Genomic DNA, 22,378 nt, shown 5'->3' with positions numbered 1-22,378 from the left:
CCTAAAGTGGCACCAGCCAAGGCAGGTGTTACACTTGGCTGATGTCACATTACGGAATATCCTGGTCTGACAAACCGTGCAGATTGTAGGGGGAACCAGGAGTTGTTGGCGGCGGCGTGTGGGTGGTGGTGCGGTTGTGTGTGTTATGTGGTCTGTAGTGGCTGTGGTACGGTCTGTGGTGTTATTATGTTGTTGTGTCGTGGTGACTGTGTGAGGCTGCTGTGTGAGTGTGTGAAGCTGCTCGGGCGGACTGTGGTTAGCCGTGGAGGCTGCTCTGTTAGAGCAACAGGGGGCCACGTACGACGTGGTCCACTGTCTATGTGTCCGTAGTCCCGAGCAGACTCTGAGGTGACTCCACCCCTCGCATTCATTACACTTGACTGAGGTGTGTAGGTTTCTGGCCCTGGGTTTGACTCGATGCCAGCCCTGAGTAGGAGAATACGTAGTGAATGTAGCCCTATGGACGGACAACTTCTGAGATACTTCGCCGACCTAAACGGGGTTAGATCGCCGAACCAACAGCCCTTGGTCGGGTAAAACCCGAGTCATTCCGGTGCGTAGAACCGGCTGTCGTGGGAATGCTCACGTTCCACTCATTCCAATCGGTGTCTGCACTAGTTTTTGCGATTATTTATCGAAGTGGAAGTCATATTTGATCATCTTTAATACGCTATTTCGGATTTATTGTTAATTGGCTGGCAAAAGTAAAATAAGAATGGAAGTAAGAGGTTGCTAATGAAAAGAAAATGAGGGAAAAGCATTTTGGTTTTGTTTTTGTGTAGCAAAACTGTCATCAGAAGATGTAAGAAATGTCAACGAAAACACTAACAGCCGGTGTGAACAGCACAGTATATACAGTAATAAACCTTTTTGAGTACTCCTCGGGGGTAAAATCTGATCAGGGTTGATAATGAGAAGGAGCATGAATTTTGTTGACTCAGAGTTGTATACAAAATTACTGTGGTATAAAAAGGGAGCAACAACCGTACTATGACAGAGTGGCTCAAGTCATGACTGTGTAATATTGACCGAAACTAATTGCAAACGTGTAAAAACATTGCAAATTATTTTCTATTTGTTAAACGCTTATTTTACTTGGATTTTCCCTTGTAGGATTGTTCCACTAAACTCTGATTTTTTATTTCTCTTTTTTAAAAGACGTCTTCTTTGTTGTCCATCCGAAAATGGAATGGCCGACCATTTTATTACAGTGTACACTGTATGTTTTAATATATATATTCAGAATACTTATTGGGCATCGGGTGACCCAGATGACTTGGTACTAAAAGTAATGTTTACATCTCGACCAACCTGACTAGATTGATTGGCCTCAATCAATAATTTACGACTTATAAATCTACTGAGCAGTGTGGCCTGCTGGTGCGGGTGACTGGATGGAGTGATTGGTTTCGGCAATGGGCGAACACCATTTTCGAATTTTCATAGCTTCGACAACGCCATTGTAAGGTAAATGTGTCAACTGACAATTATCTATGTCTCTAATGACGTAGCGGTCGTTTGGCAGGATTTTATGGATTACATATGGGCCGCGATATTTTTGTATGATTTTCTTATTTGTTCCAACCGAGGTATCAACATGTCTAATCACCACAAATTCACCTACCGAGTACTTCCTGGCAGGTACACTGTTCTTAAGGAAGTATTGTACACTATATTCTTGTGACTTATCTATCTTCTTCGAGGCACTGTCCCGCATTCCAACTAAGACCCTAGGTGTGTCATCCAATAGCTTATCTTCCAGAAATTCAGTTAGTTCGTCTACTATGCAGCCACGCTGACATATGCCAAAAAGCAATTCGCTAGGAGTGCTTTTGGTTGTACTATAGACCGTATTGTTTATGGCAAATTCTACTTGTGAAAGTTTCGCTGTCCAATCCGAATGTTCTATTGATTCGGTTAACTTACTTAGCATCGCTTTTAAGACGCGATTTACTCTCTCGACTTGGCCATTTGTTTGTGGCGAAGCCACTGCGACCTTTACGTGGTTTATATTCCTTTTTAAGAGGAAATTACTAAAGTCGAGGGAAGTAAAGCACGTACCTCTATCCGTAATTATACGCCTTGGGCGACTGTAGTAACCGAAGTACTTTTCCAAAGAACAACAAACTTCCTTGGTACTCGTAGAATTGACCGGGTACAGTTTAACAAACTTTGTAAAGGCATCTATAGCGACTAGTATATGCTTACGTTTTGATCTAAGAGCCGGCAAGGGACCAAAGTGGTCCAAGTGGAGAGTATCGAAAGGTATTGGTTTTTTTGGGATACGGAACATATTGTGCTCGTTATATCGCGCTGGAGCGGAGTATATGATGCACTTGATGCAGTTCCTAATGAACCTGCCAATTTTGTCCCTCATGTGATCAAACCAGTAGTGTATACGCATCTGATCGTAGCATTTGTCTACTCCCAGATGACAGACTTTCTCGTGTACCATGCGAATGATGTTTTCTTGCATCTCCGTAGGTAAACATAGTAAAGTCCGATTGCCGAGCTTGCGGAAAACAAGGCCATCCAGCAGTTCATAGCCCACTACCTCGCCCTTTTCCAATTCTTCGGCTAGTTCTTGTAACCTTGGATCCCTATTTTGTAGAACTTGAATCTGAAAATCCAAGTTTTCATGATCTATCGCGGCAAGTAATTTCCCTTTTCCTAAGCACATAATTTCGTCTCCCGACTGAGCCTTACACGGTTCTTGGTGGCCTTCGAAATTACCTATTGGGGTTGGACAAGAGTTTGACTCTTTCTTGTGGACGATGATCCCATCGACAACGGATTTGGCACCATGTGTGGGATAGCGCCTTAGTGCGTCAGCATGATTCAGGTTTACGCCTCTCCTGTGCTGAATCGAGTATTTGAAATTTTCCAACTCTAAGGCCCATCGCGCTATTCTCGGGTTTACCTGCTTCTTATTTAGGGTCATGGTGAGTGAGTTGCAATCGGTAACAACTTTGAATGGTATTCCTTCCAAATAAATCCGAAACCTTCTTAGAGCATAAATAATGGACAGCGTTTCTAATTCAAAGCTATGATACCTGGATTCGGCGGCCGTCGTGGTCTTTGAAAAATATGCAACCGGATGAAACTTTCTGTCGTCCTGCTTTTGCAATAGGACTGCCCCAAACCCTTGATTACTGGTATCGCAATGAAGTTCCGTTTCACGAGTATGATCATATATTGCTAAAACAGGTGACCTAGCTAACTGTTCTTTCAATTCCTTGAAAGCTTCTAAGCAGCTGTTGGAAAAATCGAATACTGCCTCTTTGCGTAACAAGTCTAAAAGCGGTTTAGCAGTACGCGAAAACGATGGTATAAACTTTCGAAAGTACGAAAACAGGCCAAGACACGAGCGAAGTTCCTTATTGTTCCTTGGTATGGGATAGTTAGTAATTGCGCGGACGTGAGCATCGGAGGGCTGTATGCCCATAGGACCCACCATGTATCCTAGGTATTCAATTTTATTATAACCAAACTTGCACTTATTTAATTTGAGTTCAAGCCCTCTACTGTATATCCTCTCTAACACTTTTCCCACGGTACGAAGGTGACATTCGAAGTCAGTAGATGCAATTAAGATATCATCGATATATGTATACTATAATGGTCTTTGAATCTATCAAATCGCGAAAAATGTTGTAGACGAATCTCTGAAAATTTGCCGGTGCATTCTTAAGTCCAAACGGCATTCGAAGGTATTCAAATTGCACATGTGGGGTTACAAATGAGGTTAATGGAACCGATTCCTTATCCATGGTCAGTTGGTTAAAACCATCTTTCAAATCTAATAATGTGAACCACTTCTTCCCCGACATATACTCGACACAATCCTCTATTAGAGGTAAAGGAAAATTATCCCGAATGGTTTTCTTATTTAAGGTCCTATAGTCTATACACATTCTAGTTTCACCACTCCTTTTCTTCACCAGCACTATAGCAGATGCATAAGGGGAGTTACTAGGTTGTATAACCTGTCTATTCAACAAATCCTCAATAATTTTCTATACCCGTTCCTTGTCTTGAAACGATAATTGCCTCGGTAAACAGTAGAAGGGTGTGTCATCAGTTAAACGAATCTTCATTTTATAATCATAAGGCGTTCTTTCTAAACCTATGTGTGATATATACGAATTATTTAGAACTAACATTATTGCTTCTCGTTTAAATTTATCAAGGCCAGGTCCTAAGTCTATATCTGGCTCATGGGCCGAAACGTCAACAGCATATAATTCATTTAATATACCGGTATATTCAATATAGTCCTTATTACTTTCGTGGCTTAAGTGTTTTATCTTAGCATCTGGTGCTTGCGACATGTTAATACCTCTTCCTCGGACCTCGACTCGACCGCTTGCATAGTTATGCAAATCTTTCTTACCGTCACCATCAGTTATTTTACCCACCACCAAATCAGAAATACTGTGCTTTATTTTAGAAGAAATATTTTTATTGAATTCAGTTGTTGAACAAAAAGGAAAATGTTTTAGTTCATTTTGTGCTTTAGTCTTATTAGTGCTGCTTTTTAATTCATATGCAGCGTCTTTATTAATTTATGTATGTTAAATAACTTCATAAAGTCCCGGCCGGGTATTAGGGGCACTGTTATGGTATCATCTGGGACTATCATTGTCGGAACATATCTGGTTTGATTACGAAATTTCACCGCACACAAAGCTGTGCCAAATGAGTGGATTTTGCATTTGCCGATGCCGATAAATTTTGTTGGTAAGGTGGTGAGCGATAAATTAATACATCGTGGTACTTTTGACTTTTGCATCAGACTAATTGGACTACCGGAGCCAATAAGAGAATAAATATTTATAAAACCTGTGTTTCTGATTAGGTTTGGTTTACAGAAGGCCACACTTACCCATTGTTTTACGTTTATAGCATCATCCTCGTTTGCTGATCCTTCAGAGACTAGGGCTACACTAGTGACTCGATTCCGCTTCTTCGGACAATCATTGTGTCTGTGTCCCATTTGATGACAGGTAAAGCAAGCACCTGGAGGTCTATACGGCTTCGGGCAACTGCTTTGGTAGTGTCCAAATTGGGAGCAGTTATAGCATCGTACTGAAGTTAGGTCACCAGAACCAGCAGCGGAAGGTGCCTTCGGTCGAGGGTTGCGGGTGACCGTCGTAGCGTAGGACTTAGCTGTGGAAGACATAGACCTGCGTTGTTCATACCGGTCCATTCGCCGAATGAGTTCACACATTGTGTTGGCGCCATATAATATACTGAGGTTGTTGCTGATGTCTGGTATCCCGTCGATTATCAAATCGACCAATTCTTCTTCCTCGATATCCATCTTTGAGGCGATAGACTGCATGGCAACCACGTAGCTTATGCATGACTCCGAGGACTTTAGCTTACGTGCTCGTAGTTGGCGATAAATTTCATATCTGCTGACTGTGCGTTGGAACATTGTTCGCACCAACATTCTTAGACTGGCGTAGTTGGACGCACCGTGGTTGAATACACATTCCTTGGCCGTGCCGCTCATGCAACGTCGCAGAGCCAGACACTTCTGCCCGTCAGTTAAATTTTTTGCTTCAGTGTAGTCCTCGAATTGGGTTAGCCACTTTGTTATATCGTAGTGATCGTCACCACTAAACTTCGGGACAGCTGCTTCGAGTTCCTCGAAATTTATTTGGCTTCTTTCAGGCGCGTTGTAGCATTGATTCTGCAATTCGTTTAACTCACGGCGAAGCCGTAGGATTCTGAACTGCTGTTTCAGCCTATCTGCTTCTTCAGAAAGATAGTTGGGTGGACTTGCACCCAATTAATTACGAAGTCAAAACAAAACTCAATATTAATAATTAGTTTCATTTCAAAACAATTCATTTTTGACGGCGAAAAACTCTTGAACGAAAAGTTAAATACTGCTTAACAACTTTTTTTAGAGTACTGATTGATTTGAAATAAAACTGAATATTGAAAAACATTCAAAAATCGCCGATAGTTCCCAAAGGAAAGTAGCATTGAGTTTTGTTTTGCTTTCATAATTAATTGTAGAGCATAATCAAAAAAAAAATCTGAGTACGGAGTTAAAGAACAAATTAGCTTGGTAAATATCCTATTGTTAATATAAATTTTTTTGTTCCTAAGAATTTTGAATTCGTTTTAGTTATCTATATAATTTTTTACGAACACAAATTTGCTTTTGTTCCCATGAATTTTGAATTATTTTTAGTCTTAAAAAAAACCCTTAATGTGCCTGGCATAAGTACAAATAATCATAAGTTTATACACAGTAAGGGCCGGTTGTTCAATGTCTGATTAGCACAAATCGGAGGTAGAAGCTCCGGTTAAGCACAACTACTGCTTTATCGATCACATGTTACATGCATGATGTCGAAATCGTCGATAGTGTAGTGGTAGTGATAACCAGACATTGAACAACCGGCCCTAAATCAAAAAATCATAAAGTGACCTTTTTATAATGTTCGCAATGGTTTCTCTTTTAGAAAATAGTTTTCGTAAATTAAAAAAAAAATAAGAAACTTTCATTGAAAAAGCATACTTTTATATAAGAACTTCCAGAAAAAAATTTTGGAATGCTGATCTGTAGCCTATTAAATTATGTTTTATAATTTTTGCACAAACGAGGTATACATTTATAAAATATTAACGAAAACTGTTTTCTGAATGAGAAACCATTGCGAACATTGTAAAAAGGTCACTGTATGATGTTGAGTGTGCAAGTGCTTTTCAAAGTTAATTGTCTAAATGAATATACATAATTAAAGTGAATTGTTGAAATCGAAGAGTGTTTTTTTACTGTTATTATCATATTTATTTTACATTGTTAGGGAAGTACAAACGATTATATATATTATTAAAATATGAAAAAGCGCATTTTAGTTAATTAAAATTTGTCAGAGTATATGTAAATATAGAACAATTCATGGAAACGCGTAAATGCCTCGTAACCGCGTAAACCTCGTAAATAAACCGATTTTCCATACAAAATGAAGTAAGTTTACGAGGTTTACATGGTTACGAGGCATTTACGCGTTTCCATGAATTTCCCTATTGTGTTATAGCAAGTGATTTATTGGAAGCTGGGTTTTATTAAACATCTGGTTCTTGGTTTTGCAAAAAATCGTAAAAAATTCTCATTCTTGTACCCTCTGCAGAGTCTATTAATAGACCTTCAGATTCTGGCGGTTCTAAATCTGAAAGGTGATTTTCTTCTCCCAAAGATGGCTCAAAATCGTCCTGGAGTATGCAAATATTATGCAGTATAAATGCAGCAAATGCAGTTTTTATACAGTTTTCAATTTTTAGCTCCAGCGCTCTATTAAAAATATTTCTCCACCGATTTTTTAAAATTCCAAATGCAGATTCTACAATTATACGTCCTTTACTATGAGCAGTGTTAAATCTAGCCTGATTTGTTGTTAAGGGCTCTTTAAATGGTGTGATTACTGCCACCGGATATAGTTGACACGGGTAGCCTTTATCACCAAATAAAAGCCAACCTTGAGGCGGATAGTCCTTCTTAGCGTACAAAGGACTGTTGACAAATACCCTTGTATCATGAACGGAGCCTGGATAACCAATGAACACGTCTGTAAATCTATATTCACTATCCACAACTGCTTGAGCCTGAATAGAATAAAATTTTTTGTGATTTATATATTCATCATGTTTGTTTATGGGACATTTTATCCGAATATGCGTTCCGTCAATAGCGCCAATAAAATTTGTAAAAGCAGTAGACTTAGTTTTTTGGCAAAATTTAGCAGCGATTCTCTCGTGGTCTTCCGAAGTGCCATGGTTTATTAAGTGGCGCATTGAAATTACTTTATCCAACATTTTTTTAATAATGCTGCAAGCTGTGTAGCGACTCAAACCCAAAAACTCGGCTACCACCCTATAGCTGCATCCGCATGCCATCCAATATAAAAAGCACATCACTTCGTAATCCACAGACCATCCGTGATGTTTTTTAGGAATATGCACCACAATTTTTCTGAACGAACTAGCCGACAACCTGAGATGCATTTTTGTTATTTTGTTATCCCCATTCATTATGGCATTCATGGTTTTGGAATAAACTGCAGGTTGCATATATAAAATAGCCTTAAAAATAAAAAGTGAGGACATAGAAAAAGGCACCAATGCAAGCACTTTTACCTGGCGTTGTCTTTTCTTTTTTAATGCCAAAATTAAAACGTCCATTAATTGCAGTGACCTGATTTCAAAAAGAATTGTAATCAATAATGGTAAATATTTTCTTAAAATATTCATTTTCCTTTGATTTATAATTGTTTATTCGACGCCAATTTTCAGCGGTTTCAAAATTTTACTGCTGTCAAAAAAGATTTCATTTCACACAGCAGATTGGTAAAATTGTCTCACCATAGTAAAAATACAATTCACCAGCTTTCCCCATAGCACTTTGCTACCGATTCACACACGCTCTAACTTGTAATATTACATCGTACATGATAATGAACTGTTAAATGCTGAAAACGCTAGTAACTTGTAGATCACTCAAACTTGGGTGTGCTTAATGGACTGTCTGGGCGAATGCGCTAGCAGGCATTGGAGTCTACACAGCTATACAAACCTTGATTTTTTTTTGTTTTTTAATAAAGACTTAAATATATTCGGAAATTTAGAATTTTGCTTGATAAATTCACAAAATTTACGTTTTTCATATAAATATAATCTTACAATAGACCCTTTTTTTAATTTTAAACTTACATTTAAGAAAACTGCATTCAGTGCTATAACTACGATTTGAGTTTTCCAGTTTATAAAACACAAGCATTAATTATGTATTTAACTATTGATATTATTCTTCATTAAGCATGAGTGTCAGCATACATTAAAGATGGATATTATACTTAACCTACATTTTGTTCATAAATAACACATAATTATGCATATTTTATCCTCGAAAAGAACTTTTTCTAATCATGAGACGAAATTCCCCACAGTAAGTGTTGCCGTGCGCGCAAATCGAAAGCGCCACACAACCCAAAAGTACTCCTCGAGGACCAAATGGTGAAAAACTGCGAAAAGGTTTATTGCTGTATATACTGTGGTGAACAGCCTTCAGCCCACACTCCCAAAACACGTTTTCAAAGTGTTTTCGATGTCGGTCAGAACATGGTATTAACAAGTAAGAACAGCGCATATATCGCAAAAACTGGTATCTTAACAATCAGTGGTATAGGAGATAAAGCATAGATTTTGACAATTTTCTCAGTAGACTTTGTATTATTATTTATAAAATAGCTTACAAAATTTATCGGCTTTAGCTGTCCAAATATAGGAGTTTTACAGTAAAACCCCATATCCGAACAATCAGTTGTATGGAGGCAATAAATGGGTTATATTGACGCGATCTTTGTTCATTTTCACTGTAAATATTCTTTTCATAACGGGTGAAAATATTGCGAAATTTCATGTTCCCACCTTCATAATTGCAGGAGTTATAACAAAAAATCGCATATCTGAACAATCAGTTGTATGGGAGCTATAAGTAATATTTCATATTTCATCTTTATTCAGTCTATGGTTTACAATCTTACAGACTAGAAGTAGGCTTAAAAGTGTTAACGGTGACTAGTATATGTACAATTACGAAAATAGGTTTCAAGAGATGATTTAAAAAGATTTCTTGGAAACGAAAAGTCGATATCTAAGCTCTTTGAGATATTGTTAAATTCCACAAGGCCTCGAAAAATAGGCGCAAAAGATGAGTAGTTAGTTTTAACGGCAGGAGCGTAAAAGGGGATGTGAGAGCGAAGAGTTCTGAGAGGCACATTAAAGGTAACCTGCTCAAGAAGCGATGGGCAGTCAATGGAGCCAGAGATAAGATCGAAGACGAATAAGAGTAATTGGGTACGCCCTCTATTTTCCAATGATAGCAAATTTATTAGCTTACACCGGGAGTAATATGAGGGAATCGGATCTGAGAAGTTAAGAGAAGCGAGGGCAAATCGAATAAACACCTTTTGAACTCGCTCAATCCTAGAGGCGTGACAATTATAAATAGGGCTCCATATAATAGAGGCATACTCAAGTTTAGATCGTACTAAGGAATTAAACAATGCTTTCCGAGTGTAAGGGTCTCTAAAATCCTTGGCATATCTACGAATAAATGCTAAATTACTATAAACTTTTGGGAGTAAATGACAAACATGATTTATAAATGAAAAAATTCGAGTCAAACACGACACCAAGATCAACAAATTCACTAACAGAAGTAAGCTGATGGTTTACGAGGTTGTAATTTGAAGTAAGAGTGTTTTGAGATTTAGATAAGGTCATCTTAAAGCACTTTTTTACATTCAAAGACAGTTTATTATATTCACACCAATTTAAAAGACGATCTAAATCTTCCTGAAGAAAGAGAACATCAGATGAGGAGGTTATTCTACGAAAGAGTTTTAAATCATCGGCATACAATAAAAAACTGGCGTGTTTGACACAGGAGCTAATATCGTTTATAAACAGGACAAACAGTAGGGGGCCAAGAATGCTACCCTGGAGTACACCTGATGTTACAACAAAGGGATTAGATTTACAATCATCGATGTGAACAGACAGAGTCCTATTTGTAAGGTAAGACTTTAGCCAAGCTAGGAAATTAGAGTGAACACCAATGCACTCCAACTTGTGTAGCAATAATAGGTGTGGTACCTTATCGAAGGCTTTAGAAAAGTCCGTATAAATGGTGTCTACCTGGCAGCCATCTTTGAAGCATGAACCACAAAATTCTGAAAAAGAAGCTAACTTAGTGACCGTTGAACGACCAGCTACAAAACCATGTTGGTGGGGCTCAATCATTCTTTTGGCAAGAAAAGAGAGTTTAAAATGTATCACTTTTTCGAATAGCTTTGAGCAGACAGACAGTTTCGAAATAGGACTATAATTTGTGATATCGTTTCTATTTCCAGATTTAAAGACTGGGGTTATAGACGCAATTTTCCATCTGTTAATAAATAATCCAGTCGAAAGAGATAGGTTGAAAATATGACATAAAGGAAAACATAATGACAGACTACATCGTTTAACGAAGTGGGCACAAAAACCATCAGAATCACATTTCAATGTCGGAGTTAGGGTAGACATGGCGTAAGATCTAGGCGTTGGGTCGGCCAGTATTTTTGTGGTAGATTTATAGAATCACTCTCACATGCGAAACTCGAGCTGAAAAATTTTGCAAAGAGTTCCACAGTATCTGGTAGAGATTTCGAGGATTGACCGTTAAAGTACATGCAAGTCGGAATATTAGAACTAGCCCGCTTAGAGCGTACGAAATTTCAAAAAGCTTTTGGGTTGTCTTTAAGTTCAGACTCAAGTCTCCTAATGTACTGGTTATAAAGAAATTTATCAAGAACATTAAACTGTTTCGCATAGTTAAGGTATTGCTCTTTGAGATAAGTATTGTGAATATTTGCCATATGGCGCTTGTAGCATTTATTTCTCTTATTTTTAAGATTTTTTAGAGTGACAGAGTACCAGGGTAATTTATGAGGCTTGGAGGGTAAAGCAGCCAGTTGCTCGGAGAAGACTTCAGACATAATGCAAAGAAAGGTTTCATAAGAGGCATTAACATCTTTTGTATTGAAGATATCACACCAATTTACATTATTTATAGCCAGGTTTATGACGTCATAATTTGCATCCCGAAAATTGTAGGAAATCCTATTATTTTGTATTAAGGGGAGCTATCAAAAAACTCTAAAGAAACAATAAGGGGATTATGATGCATATCAGAATAACAGATCGGAGTCTTACATTCAGAGAGATTAGATATCAAATTTTCGTCTACAAACACTAGATCTAATAACTTAGATAACTTATTGAATATGCAATTAATTTGCGTAAGATTAAGGCTAAAAAGACTATCAATAAAGTTTATTTCATGCGAACGAGTAACGTTGGTTGGGGTAAGGCGCCCCGAGTTTTGAAAGCATGTCCAGTTAATGCCAGGTAGATTGAAGTCGCCAAGAATACAAAGATTACAATTTCCATTACTTTCATAGATGTGTGTGATACTCTCTATGTGATAGTTATATAACTCATCTGAACTGTTAGGTGGGACATGATACACAGATAAACAAAGAGCCGAACGAGCCAACAACGCGCACACATAATTGGTCAATTAAAGTACCGTGGTTGAGCAATTCAAAAAATGACGACCTTAAACTACGCCTTAAAGCAATTAGTTCACCACCCGCTTTGCAGTGGCCAGTTTTCTCAGCATCACGGTCTTTCCTATAAGTCTGGAAAATGTTGGGATCAAAGTATTCTTCACTGAAGAAATTACTATTAAGCCAAGTTTCCACAAAGATATATATGTCATAATCCATACGTGAAGAACAAAGAACCACTTCTTTAGCTTTTGTGCGTATTCTACCCATATTCTGGAAGTATATATTCAGATTTTTGCATGTATATTCGGCATTAGACTGTATAACACTATTTGGAACTTCCTTGGTTAGCGTCTGGTTGAAAAAATCGAAAGGGCCGCACAATGATATCAGACGGCCATAGTGACCCGATATTTGTAAATTTCACTGTAAGTATTCTGTTAATAATGAGTGAAAATAGTGCGCAATTTTATGTTTCTAGCAGCGTATATGGAGAAGTTATAACAACAAATTTCATATCTGAACAATCAGTTGTATGGCGGCTATAGGTTATAGCGATCCGACCTTCGCCATTTTCACTGTAAGTATTTTTTTGATAATTATGGCGGTTATAAGGGAGCTTTATGTTATAGTGGTCCGATTCTTTCGGTTCCGACAAATGATTAATATATTATAAAAATACACCAACCTACCAAATTTCATGCGGATATCTCGAAAATTGAGAGACTAGATTGCATACAAACAGACGGACAGACAGACAGCCGGGCAGATGGCGACTCAGCTCGACGCTCTGATCATTTAAGTATACATTTTTAAGTGTCTATCTCTTGTTTTTCTGGTACTTACTAACATCGGACCAAAGTTATAATACCATTTCATGCTCATGAAACGTATAAGAAAAGGATGGTTTCACTCTTAAACGGCTTAACGAGCCGCGAGGTGGCAGATAAGATGCTCTGGCTACTGAAGCAGGCTAAACTACTACATTCCCACGACAGCCGGTTTTACGTACCGGAATGACTCGGGTTTCACCCGACCAAGGGCTGTTGTTTCGGCGATCTAACCCCGTTTAGGTCGGCGAAGTATCTCAGAAGTTGTTCGTCCATAGGGCTACATTCGCTACGTTTTCTCCCACGCAGGGCTGGCATCGAGTCAAACCCAGCGCCAGAAACCTACACCTGCTGTGTATGCCAGAGACGACTACACCACAACTCCACCTCTGTCAAGTGCAATGCTTGCGAGGGGTGGAGTCTGCTCAGGACTATGGACACATCGGCAGTGGACCACGTCTTTTGTGGGCCCCTGTTGCTCCAACAGAGCAGCCTCCACGGCTAACCCCAGTCCACCTGATCAGTTCCACACAAACACCACAGCACAACAACATAACACAATAGACCACACCACAACGGCTAGAGACCTCAGAACACACACAACCGCACCACCACCCACACGCCGCCGCCAACTCCTGGTTCCTCCTACAATCTGCGCGGTATGTCAGACCAGGATATTCCGTAATGTGACATCAGTCAAGTGCAACACCTGCCTTGGCTGGTGCCACTTTAGGGCATGCTCAGGTCTGCGCACCACGCGAGATTGGACGAGGAACTTCGAGGGCCCGTGCTGCGCTGCTCTGTCGCAGACCTCAACTGCGACGCCTCCCGCCACCACCACAGGGCGGCAACCACCTCAGCAGCGCACACAGCCAACTGCGGCACGACCACACACATCCCTCACACCCCGCATCACCACACATCTCCCGAACCCCATTAAGCTCATTCAATTTACTGTAACGGGCTTCAGAGCCAGATCGAGGAGATAACCGTCTTCATGGGAAGGCATCGCATATTGATAGCTGCGGTCCAAGCGACGAAGTTGCACAGCAATTCAACACTGTTGAATTGTGCCGGGTACAACGTGCACCGTCAAGATCGCGAGCGGGATAATGTTGGTGGCTTCGCGTTCATTACGCACCACAGTGCAGTATCGTCTTATCGAAGCAGACATCGACCGTAGGGATACCACCCTAGAATGTCAGGGCATTGCTATCCGGTCAGGCGATATTGACCTCGAAATATTTAACATTTATATACCCCCTGTCACCTGCTGCCCGGCAGGATATCACCCTGACATAGGTGCGCTCCTCAGAGGTGAAAACCGTATGGTAGTAGGCGACTTTAAAGCACACCACGATCTTTGGCACTCAAGCCCGTCAAACGGTCGTAGGGGAACTGACTTGGCTGAGCAGATAGACGATTCGACATTCTGCACAATGAACGACGGCGCACCCACCAGGATTATGGGCAGCTGCTTCAGCTCGCCAGACATAACAATAGTCAGCGCTGGTCTGATAAACAGCGTATCATGGCGACCTATGCTGACTTTGGCATCAGACCACCTGCCCATAGTCATCTCGATCGATAAACCAACCGACTTTGCTTCCGCGGAGCCCCGAACATATATCAACTTTTCTAAAGCTGATTGGAAAGGCTTCGCGGAATTTACCGAAAACACCTTCGCTGCTCTCCCCACACCAACCGACGTCCACCTTGGTGAACGTAAGTTCCGCAGGGCTATCACCGCTGCTGCAGCTCGCTTCGTACCGGCAGGATGTATCACCGACCCACGCCCAAATTTCCCTGCTGAAGCGGCTGTTCTAGCCGATGAGCGTGACAACCTTCGTCAGGCCGATCCTGGAGATCCCCGTATCAGGGATCTCAACGCGGAGATTCGGCAACTAGTAAACGTACATAAGCGGAAGAAGTGGGAAGAGCATCTGAAGACCTGCAACTTCACCTCTGGTGTGAGTAAGCTTTGGTCAACCGTGAGGTCACTGCCCAATCCGACGAAGTACGACGACAGAGTCGAAATTTCCTTCTGCGACCATGCTTCGTCGGACCCGGAGCGATGCGCGAGCTATTTTAGCCGGCAGTTCATACTGCATCCTCCGGTGGACAAATCCAAACGTCGAGTAACCAGAAAGCTGCACAAACTGCCAACAACCTGTGCCCCCTTGCTTTCACTTGCGGTGAAGTTCAGGTGGCCATCGGGAAGGCGAAAGCCTCCAAAGCCATTGGTCCCGACGGAATATGCATGCTGATGCTGAAAAATTTGGGTCCTGCGGGGGTAGCGTACCTAACGGAGGTCCTCAATTTGTCCATGGCCACTCTCATCATCCCAGACATCTGGAAGGTGGGGAGAGTGGTCCCACTGCTCAAACCGGGGAAACCTGCCAACATAGGAGATTCTTATCGTCCGATAACACTCCTTTCCCCGGTAGCGAAGACACTCAAGGCCTTGCTACTCCCGTATTTCACAAACCACTTGACCCCAGCGAAGCATCAGCATGGTTTCCGTAAAGTGCACAGTACAACAACAGCACTTAACGCCATAAACACTCAGATAACTCGGGGCCTTAACCGTAAACGTCCCTGTGAGAGAACGATTCCAGTAGCGATGAACTTGTCAAAGGCTTTTGACACTGTCAGCCATTCCACGCTACTAGAAGATATAGAGGCTTCCTCTCCCCCACAGAGGCTCAAACGGTGGTCGGCAAATTATCTAAGTGGTCGACACTCGTCGGTAATGTTTAGAGACAAATCGAGCAAACTTAGAAAAATAAAACAGGGGGTTCCACAGGGTAGTGTCCTTTCCCCACTACTGTTTAACTTTTACATTTCAAAGCTCCCTCAACCACCAGAGGGAGTCTCGATTGTCTCTTACGCCGACGATTGCTCGATCATGGCGACTGGGAATGAAATTGATGACCTGTGTTCGAAAGTAAACGGATATCTCTCTGAACTTTCTCGCTTCTACACTGCAAAGTGTCTAGCCCTCTCCCCTACGAAATCCTCTGCGACCCTGTTCACAACCTGGACGAAGGAGGTCAGGCTACCGCTAGGAATTCACGTCGATGGCACACCAATTCCGACGGTGAATAGTCCTAAAATACTCGGGAGTAAAATTCGACAGCCTGCTCTCCTTCTCTGCGCACGCAACCGCTATTTTCAATAAAGTACAGAGCCGCAACAAGGTCCTCAAGTCGCTAACCGGCAGTACTTCGGGCAAAGACAAAGAAACGTTGCTGGCAACATGCAAGGCAATAGGCCGGCCGGTTTTAAACTACGCAGCACCAGTGTGGTCGCCGGGGACTAGTAGGACGCAGTGGACGAAGCTACAGACGGTACAAAAAACAGCACTTAGGACAGCACAGGATGCCTCCTGATGTCACCAGAACACCACCTCCACGATGAGGCGAAAATGCTCCCAATTAGGGAGCACAACACGATGCTCTGCAAGCAGTTTCTGGTTGGAAGCCACAGATACAATAATATAATAATAACAATAGATTGGCGCTTACACATATATGTTAGTGTTTGGCCGAGCTTCTCCTCCGATTTGTGGCGTGCGCCTTGATGTTGTCACACAAAGCGGAGGGACCTACAGTTTTACGCCGACTCCGAACGGCGATTGTTTTTTTCTGAGAAGCTGTTTTTTCATGGCACAAATACACTCTCGGAGGTTTGCCATTGCCTGCCGAGGGGCGACCGCTGTTGAGAAAAAACCTTTTTTCTAAATTTTTTGCGATGTTGCTTTGACCAGGGCTTGAACCCAGGCGTTGCGGAGTGGAAGCGCGCCACAGATGTGGCCACCCAAATAGACAGCTGCTTGCAGAGGAGCCCTCGCCGAGGCACGTCAGGAGGCATCTATATGAACTGACGGACGAAGTCCAGAGGTTCATTAAGCAGCCTCTGGACCCATCGGCTCACAGACAGTCCCTGAACGGCATTCACAGGGACGCAGTCTCGAGTTATGTAGACTCAAGACCTGTGAACAGAGTTGGGCATTATTCGAATAAATTGTTATTTAGATAATTATTCGAATAAAATTTTATCCGTAATATAATTATTCGCAGATAACTTATTCACGAATAAATTATTCGTGAATAAATTGCTTGCGAATAATTTATTCGTTATTTTATTCGTTATTTTAAATAATGAATAAAAACTCATTTTTAACACATTGAGCCACCTTTTACTTTTATTTCTATTGTCAAGGATTGTAAGTTAGCTGAATTTTGTTTACTATTTTATCAAGAATACTAGCCCATTCACTCTGGTTTCGCGGCCCCTGATAAGATTTTTTGCGTTGGCCAATGCAAGAATAGCGTTGAAAACCAAATATGGGTAAAGTAAAAATTCTCACACATATTTCTGCCAAAAAAATAGCGCTCTGATGCTATATGCAAGAAAAAATTCCTTTCAATGTCATGAGCTTTACCAATGGTCTTATTTCCACTTGTGAGATCTTTTCTAAGCGTGCGTAATCTTCTTCTATGATCTTGCAACTACAACATTGGTCCGATGCGTCAACCTCTAGTCTTATGTCATGTAGGCCAACAAAAGTCCTTATAAGGATGGTGAAGAGCACAGATGTGCGTATTCTGTTATAGGAGAGCCAAAAATCCTCGATGTAAAATTTGGCCATTGATATAGGAATTGGAAGGATGTGGTCGAAACTTTCCTTGCTGATTCGCCACTTTTAAAATATCCAAGAGCTGGTTTCCTTGAGTCTTACTGCTACAGCAATGGCCGCCCGAGCAATTTCATAAAGCGGAGGTAGATGCAAGGTTGCACGACGTGGGACATCGTAAATTCGTATAATATAAATATAAAAAACAAAGGAGTCCAGACATATGGGGTTTCTAGAGATTTCGACTGCAGCACCATTATGAATTGCAACCTGATTGTACAATAAGTAGGGATTTTCTAAATAACTCAACTGTAGCGCCACCTAGCGGGCCCATTTTTCGCATAAGTCTTTTTCATCATGCAGGAAGAACACATTTTGAATTTGAACGAAATCAGTTCATAAATACGGCTTTTATAAATAACTCGGCTCCATCGCCACAAAGGAGTTTTCTAGTAGCCTTTAATAGGACTTTATGCGCATGGAATAACCTCCGAAAATTTGATTTAAATCAATCTAGGGGTTTGAGTTAAATAACAACAACGAAAACGGTTATCATTTTACACATAAATATATGTACATATCTATATACATAAATTACTTGTTTTATTATTATTTTATTCGTTATTCGAATAACTAATGAAGATAATAATTATTCGAATAACGAATATTAATTTATCCGTCATTCGAATAATTTTTTTTTGAATAAACAAAATTATTTATTATTTACGAATAACAAGAAAAACAATTTATTCATTTGTTATTCGTCATTCGAATAAATTTTGCCCAACTCTGCCTTTGAATGCCGTTCTAGGCACACAAACACCGGACATTGACGCGACGGAGCTCCATCTGCCTCAGGAGAGCAGGACAACAATAGCCCAACTTCGCTCTGGCTACTGCAGCAGGCTAAACTCCTACCTGAGTAGGCTAAATGCGGATGTGCCGAACGAATGTCCGGCAAGCGGAGAGATCCCTCACGACTCGAAACATCTCTTCGCATGTCCGGAAAACCCCACAACCCTAACGGCGACGTCCCTGTGGACCGACCCCATAGAAGCAGCACGCTTCTTGGGGCTGCCGTTAGTGGAACTCGACGACAACGACTGAGATATCAGCCGATCTGGGCGGGGTTGTTGTAGCCGCTACAACAACAACAACAACAACAACAACAACTACCTGAGTAGGCTAAATACGGAGGTTCCGGTTGAATGTCCGGCATGCGGAGAGACCCCTCACGACTCGAAACATCTCTTCGCATGCCCGGAAAACCCCACAGAGTCTGCACGCTTCTTGGGGCTGCCGTTAGTGGAACTCGACGACAACGACTGAGATATCAACCGATCTGGGCATGATTGTTGTACCCGCTACAACAACAAAAACAACAACAACACGATTTCAGTAACTTCCGCAAAGCCGTTCCAATCGGGTATATTAAAGTTGATGTAGGTTCGGTTTTCTGCAGAAGCAAAGTCAGCAAAATTTATCGATCGAAACGACTATCGGCAGGTGGTCCGATGCTAGCCTCAGCATATGTCGCCATTTATTCGATCAGCGCTTGCAGTTGTTACGACCCATAATCCTGGTGGGTGTGTCGTCGTGTATTGTGCCGAATGTCTAATAGTCTATCTGCTCACAGTGACTACACACGACGAACATGTGCGCGCACAAAATTTTGATTTTCAGCGAGCATGCTCGTCGTTTGTACTCTGGTTTGTGAGCATCGCATTGGAAACAAAAACAACAACCTCATTTTAGGTGTGTACTCGTATTGAGAGGACAAAATTCTCCAGCAGCAAAAGTTCTGAGAATTTAGCAGCATTCGCTCTCAAAGAGACGAAATATCAACAGAAGTACGAGAACGCAAAATTTGCAAAAACTTGCAACCTTCTAAACAGCTGATCACTTGCACAGTTGCCACTGGTGATTATTTTGGCAATTTATTTTATGCTTGGTGCATTTTCCCCCGATTTGGCATTTTATACAATTGAATAGTTTTGGATAAGAAAAACCTTTTTAAAATACGAATTAATTATATCGGAATGAATAAGTTATTTTACTCACAATTATTTGTGATATCACATGGTGACGCATTTAAAACAAGAGTATCTCCTCCAAACACCCTTCATTGATCCGAAAAAATGTAATAGAGTAGGTTTAAAATAATAAAATTTTCATTTCAACACACAACCTACCAAAACCGAAAACTTTAGCAAAAAACATTTCAGCATGGTTCATTTAAATCTATTTTAGTATATTTAACGGAAAATTATGGTACAAACGAAAAATGTCATACGGCAACCATAAGGAGTGTACTCGTACGCCCAACTATCTAAAGTTTTAGAAAACTTTTACTGGTTTTACGTTCTCGCACCCAAAAAACTTGCGAAGTAGGGAAAATTGAGAGAGCAAAATGTGAAAGAGAGCTTCAAATTTCTGCTGAAAAAATGTTTCCTAGCTAAAACTTGCAAGTAAGAAAGTCAGCTGATTGCAAACACTTGTTTGTAAATAAAAAAAAAGAAAATATGGCCTTTTTGAGTTATTTATTGCGAATTTTATTATTAATGCTAGTATACAACGAAAAAGTGAGTAAATTTAATATGCACAACGTTTGTTGTGTTTATTTTTCGCTAATTTGCTATTAATCTCCAGTTTGTTTACTTTAGTGTGTGCTGACTACGGTTGCGGTATGACATTTTTCGTTTGTACCATAATTTACCTTTAAATATACCAAAATAGATTTAAATGCAGCATGCTGAAATGTTGTTTTGCTGAAGTTTTCGGTTTTCGTAGGTTGATTGTTGAAATGAAAATTTTATAATTTTAAAGCTACATCTGTAGATATATATATTACATTGTTTTTGGATGAAAGACGGCTGTTTGGAGGAGAAACTCTTGTTTTTGAATGCGTCACCATGTGATATCACAAATAATTATGAGAAAAATAACTTGTTCATTCCCATATAATTGATTTGTGTTTCAAAAAGTTTTTTCTTATCGAAAATTATTCAATTGTATAAATCGGGGGAAATTTTACCAAACAGAAAATAAATTGCCAAATTAATCAGCAGTGGCAAGTGATCAGCTGTTTCGAAGGTTGTAAGTTTTTGCAAATGTCGCGTTCTCGTACTTCTGTTGATATTTCGTCTCTTTGAGAGCGAATGCTGCTAAATTCTCAGAACTTTTGCTCAATACGAGTACACACCTATAGTCAGCACACTCTAAAGTAAACAAACTGGAGATTAATAGCAAATTAACGAAAAATAAACTCAACAAACGTTGTGCTTATTAAATTTACGCACTTTTTAGTTGTATACTAGCATTAATAATAAAATTTGCAATAAATAACTCAAAAAGACCATATTTTCTTTTGTTTATTTACAAACATGTGTCTGTGATCAGCTGATTTTTTCACTTGCAAGTTTTAGCTGGGAAAAATTTTTCCAGCAGAAATTTGCAGCCCTCTTTCGCATTTTGCTCTCTCAATTTCCCCTACTTTGCAAGTTTTTTGGGTACGAGAACGCAAAACCAGTAAAAGTTTTCTAAAACTTCAGATAGTTGGGCGTACGAGCACACTCCTTTTGTGTCACAATATAACCAGTAAACCACAGTATATTTTGTGTTCATGCTTGCAGTGTGCACATCGCCGGATAAGTGCAGCCAAGCCACTGAGGCTAAATTACTATATGTATATGTATGTGCATACATAAAAGTGAAATATAAATAAATGAGTTAAATCTCTAGTATAGGGTCACAACCCCTAAAAAAGGTCCGGAAAAGTCGGGAGGGGTACCAAACGACGTGTTTCGGTCCCTCTATTAACAATCCGGAGGGGGAGGGCTAATATTATTAACCATTTGAAAGTTATAAACAAAAAACGGTAATTATCTAGGTAGGCTTTAAACCGCCAAAATTGGTCAAAATTTGGAGGGGGATACCATTAGACGCCTCTGGACTCCAATAACACGGGTCCGAAAGCGGAAATTAACTTTTTTCACCCGATCAAAAGGTATTAACAAATAACTTTTCCACAATAGCACCTTTGTCCCCTTTCAGACACGTCAAGTCTTCAAAGCAATTTTTATCGCATTATCTTTGTTGTTTTCTCTTTGCTGCTTTGCTTCAAGTTTAGTTCCATAAAAATTAATACTTCGATAAATAATGAACATTTTTAATGAAAAATCGTGCGATTGCCATTGACAATATGCTTATTTGAAAATTAATACATGAAATATTGTGCATGTACATGATGCAATAATGAAAGGTGTTGTACGTTGTGACAGCTCGAAATCGAACTACCTTAGGTCAATATTGTATTTTGGAAGTACAAGATAAACGGGAATAAAAAACAGCCTTTTAGTTGAAAAAGTACTAAATTGTATGCCTTCTCAACAGCGTTCCGATTATCAGAATAGGTATATGGCTTGGTAGTCTCATAAAATTGTAGATAATTAAAATAATAAAATTAGGCGTGTTTTTATTCACAGGAATATGATAATATGCTTAAAATTTTCGAGCTGATGAATACCCAGCTAGAACAGTATGGCTTATATAATTCCTTTTATGAGCCGTATCACTAAGAAAATTATCCCTTATGAATTTGAAATGTGTCCCTTATATTGTACAGGCCAAAAAGAGGAATTCACTTACGTGTGATCTTTTGTCCCCCTCTTTCATATAGGCTTCTTGTGCGCATATATCAGGTTTCATAGCTGTTGACCATACCAATAATGCCTCATGCTCAGTTTTACTTGATCAATTCGTGTTCTCGAGAAAAA

At 40.1% G+C, this 22,378-nt stretch overlaps 2 protein-coding genes across 3 annotated transcripts; both read right to left on the bottom strand.

Moving 5' to 3' along the window:
* Positions 1-4,482: 4,482 nt before the first annotated feature.
* LOC118751692 lies at positions 4,483-5,866 on the bottom strand. 2 transcript variants are annotated; one of them, XM_036486504.1, is made up of 2 exons: positions 4,882-5,866; positions 4,483-4,805 (listed from the first exon to the last, which is right to left on the bottom strand). In XM_036486504.1, the coding sequence occupies exons 1-2, from the start codon at positions 5,516-5,518 to the stop codon at positions 4,792-4,794; spliced, it is 651 nt and encodes a 216-aa protein (XP_036342397.1). In that variant the 5' UTR covers positions 5,519-5,866; the 3' UTR covers positions 4,483-4,791. The 2 variants fall into 2 exon arrangements, with proteins under 2 accessions (XP_036342397.1, XP_036342398.1); XM_036486505.1 differs by having other exon boundaries at positions 4,886-5,866.
* Positions 5,867-7,089: 1,223 nt separating this feature from the next.
* Positions 7,090-8,252, bottom strand: LOC118751696 (protein ALP1-like). Its single transcript, XM_036486511.1, has 2 exons — positions 8,158-8,252; positions 7,090-8,103 (listed from the first exon to the last, which is right to left on the bottom strand). The coding sequence occupies exons 1-2, from the start codon at positions 8,200-8,202 to the stop codon at positions 7,090-7,092; spliced, it is 1,059 nt and encodes a 352-aa protein (XP_036342404.1). The 5' UTR covers positions 8,203-8,252.
* Positions 8,253-22,378: the final 14,126 nt, after the last annotated feature.

This window comes from Rhagoletis pomonella, unplaced genomic scaffold (genome assembly GCF_013731165.1).
Source record: "Rhagoletis pomonella isolate Grant_MI unplaced genomic scaffold, Rhpom_1.0 Rhpom_scaffold_00921, whole genome shotgun sequence".
Lineage (NCBI taxonomy): Eukaryota > Metazoa > Arthropoda > Insecta > Diptera > Tephritidae > Rhagoletis > Rhagoletis pomonella.
Note: the sequence above shows the minus strand (reverse complement) of the source record. Positions and strands in the feature narration are given on the sequence as shown.

What these genes read in the sequence shown, in the direction of transcription:
- LOC118751692 (XM_036486504.1), bottom strand. Translation starts at nt 5,518, where the DNA reads ATGAGCGGCACGGCCAAGGAATGTGTATTCAACCACGGTGCGTCCAAC.
- LOC118751696 (XM_036486511.1), bottom strand. Translation starts at nt 8,202, where the DNA reads ATGGACGTTTTAATTTTGGCATTAAAAAAGAAAAGACAACGCCAG. An exon ending in AAAAGAAAAGACAACGCCAG is followed by an intron (nt 8,104 to 8,157) that starts GTAAAAGTGCTT and finishes TTTATTTTTAAG; the next exon opens with GCTATTTTATATATGCAACC.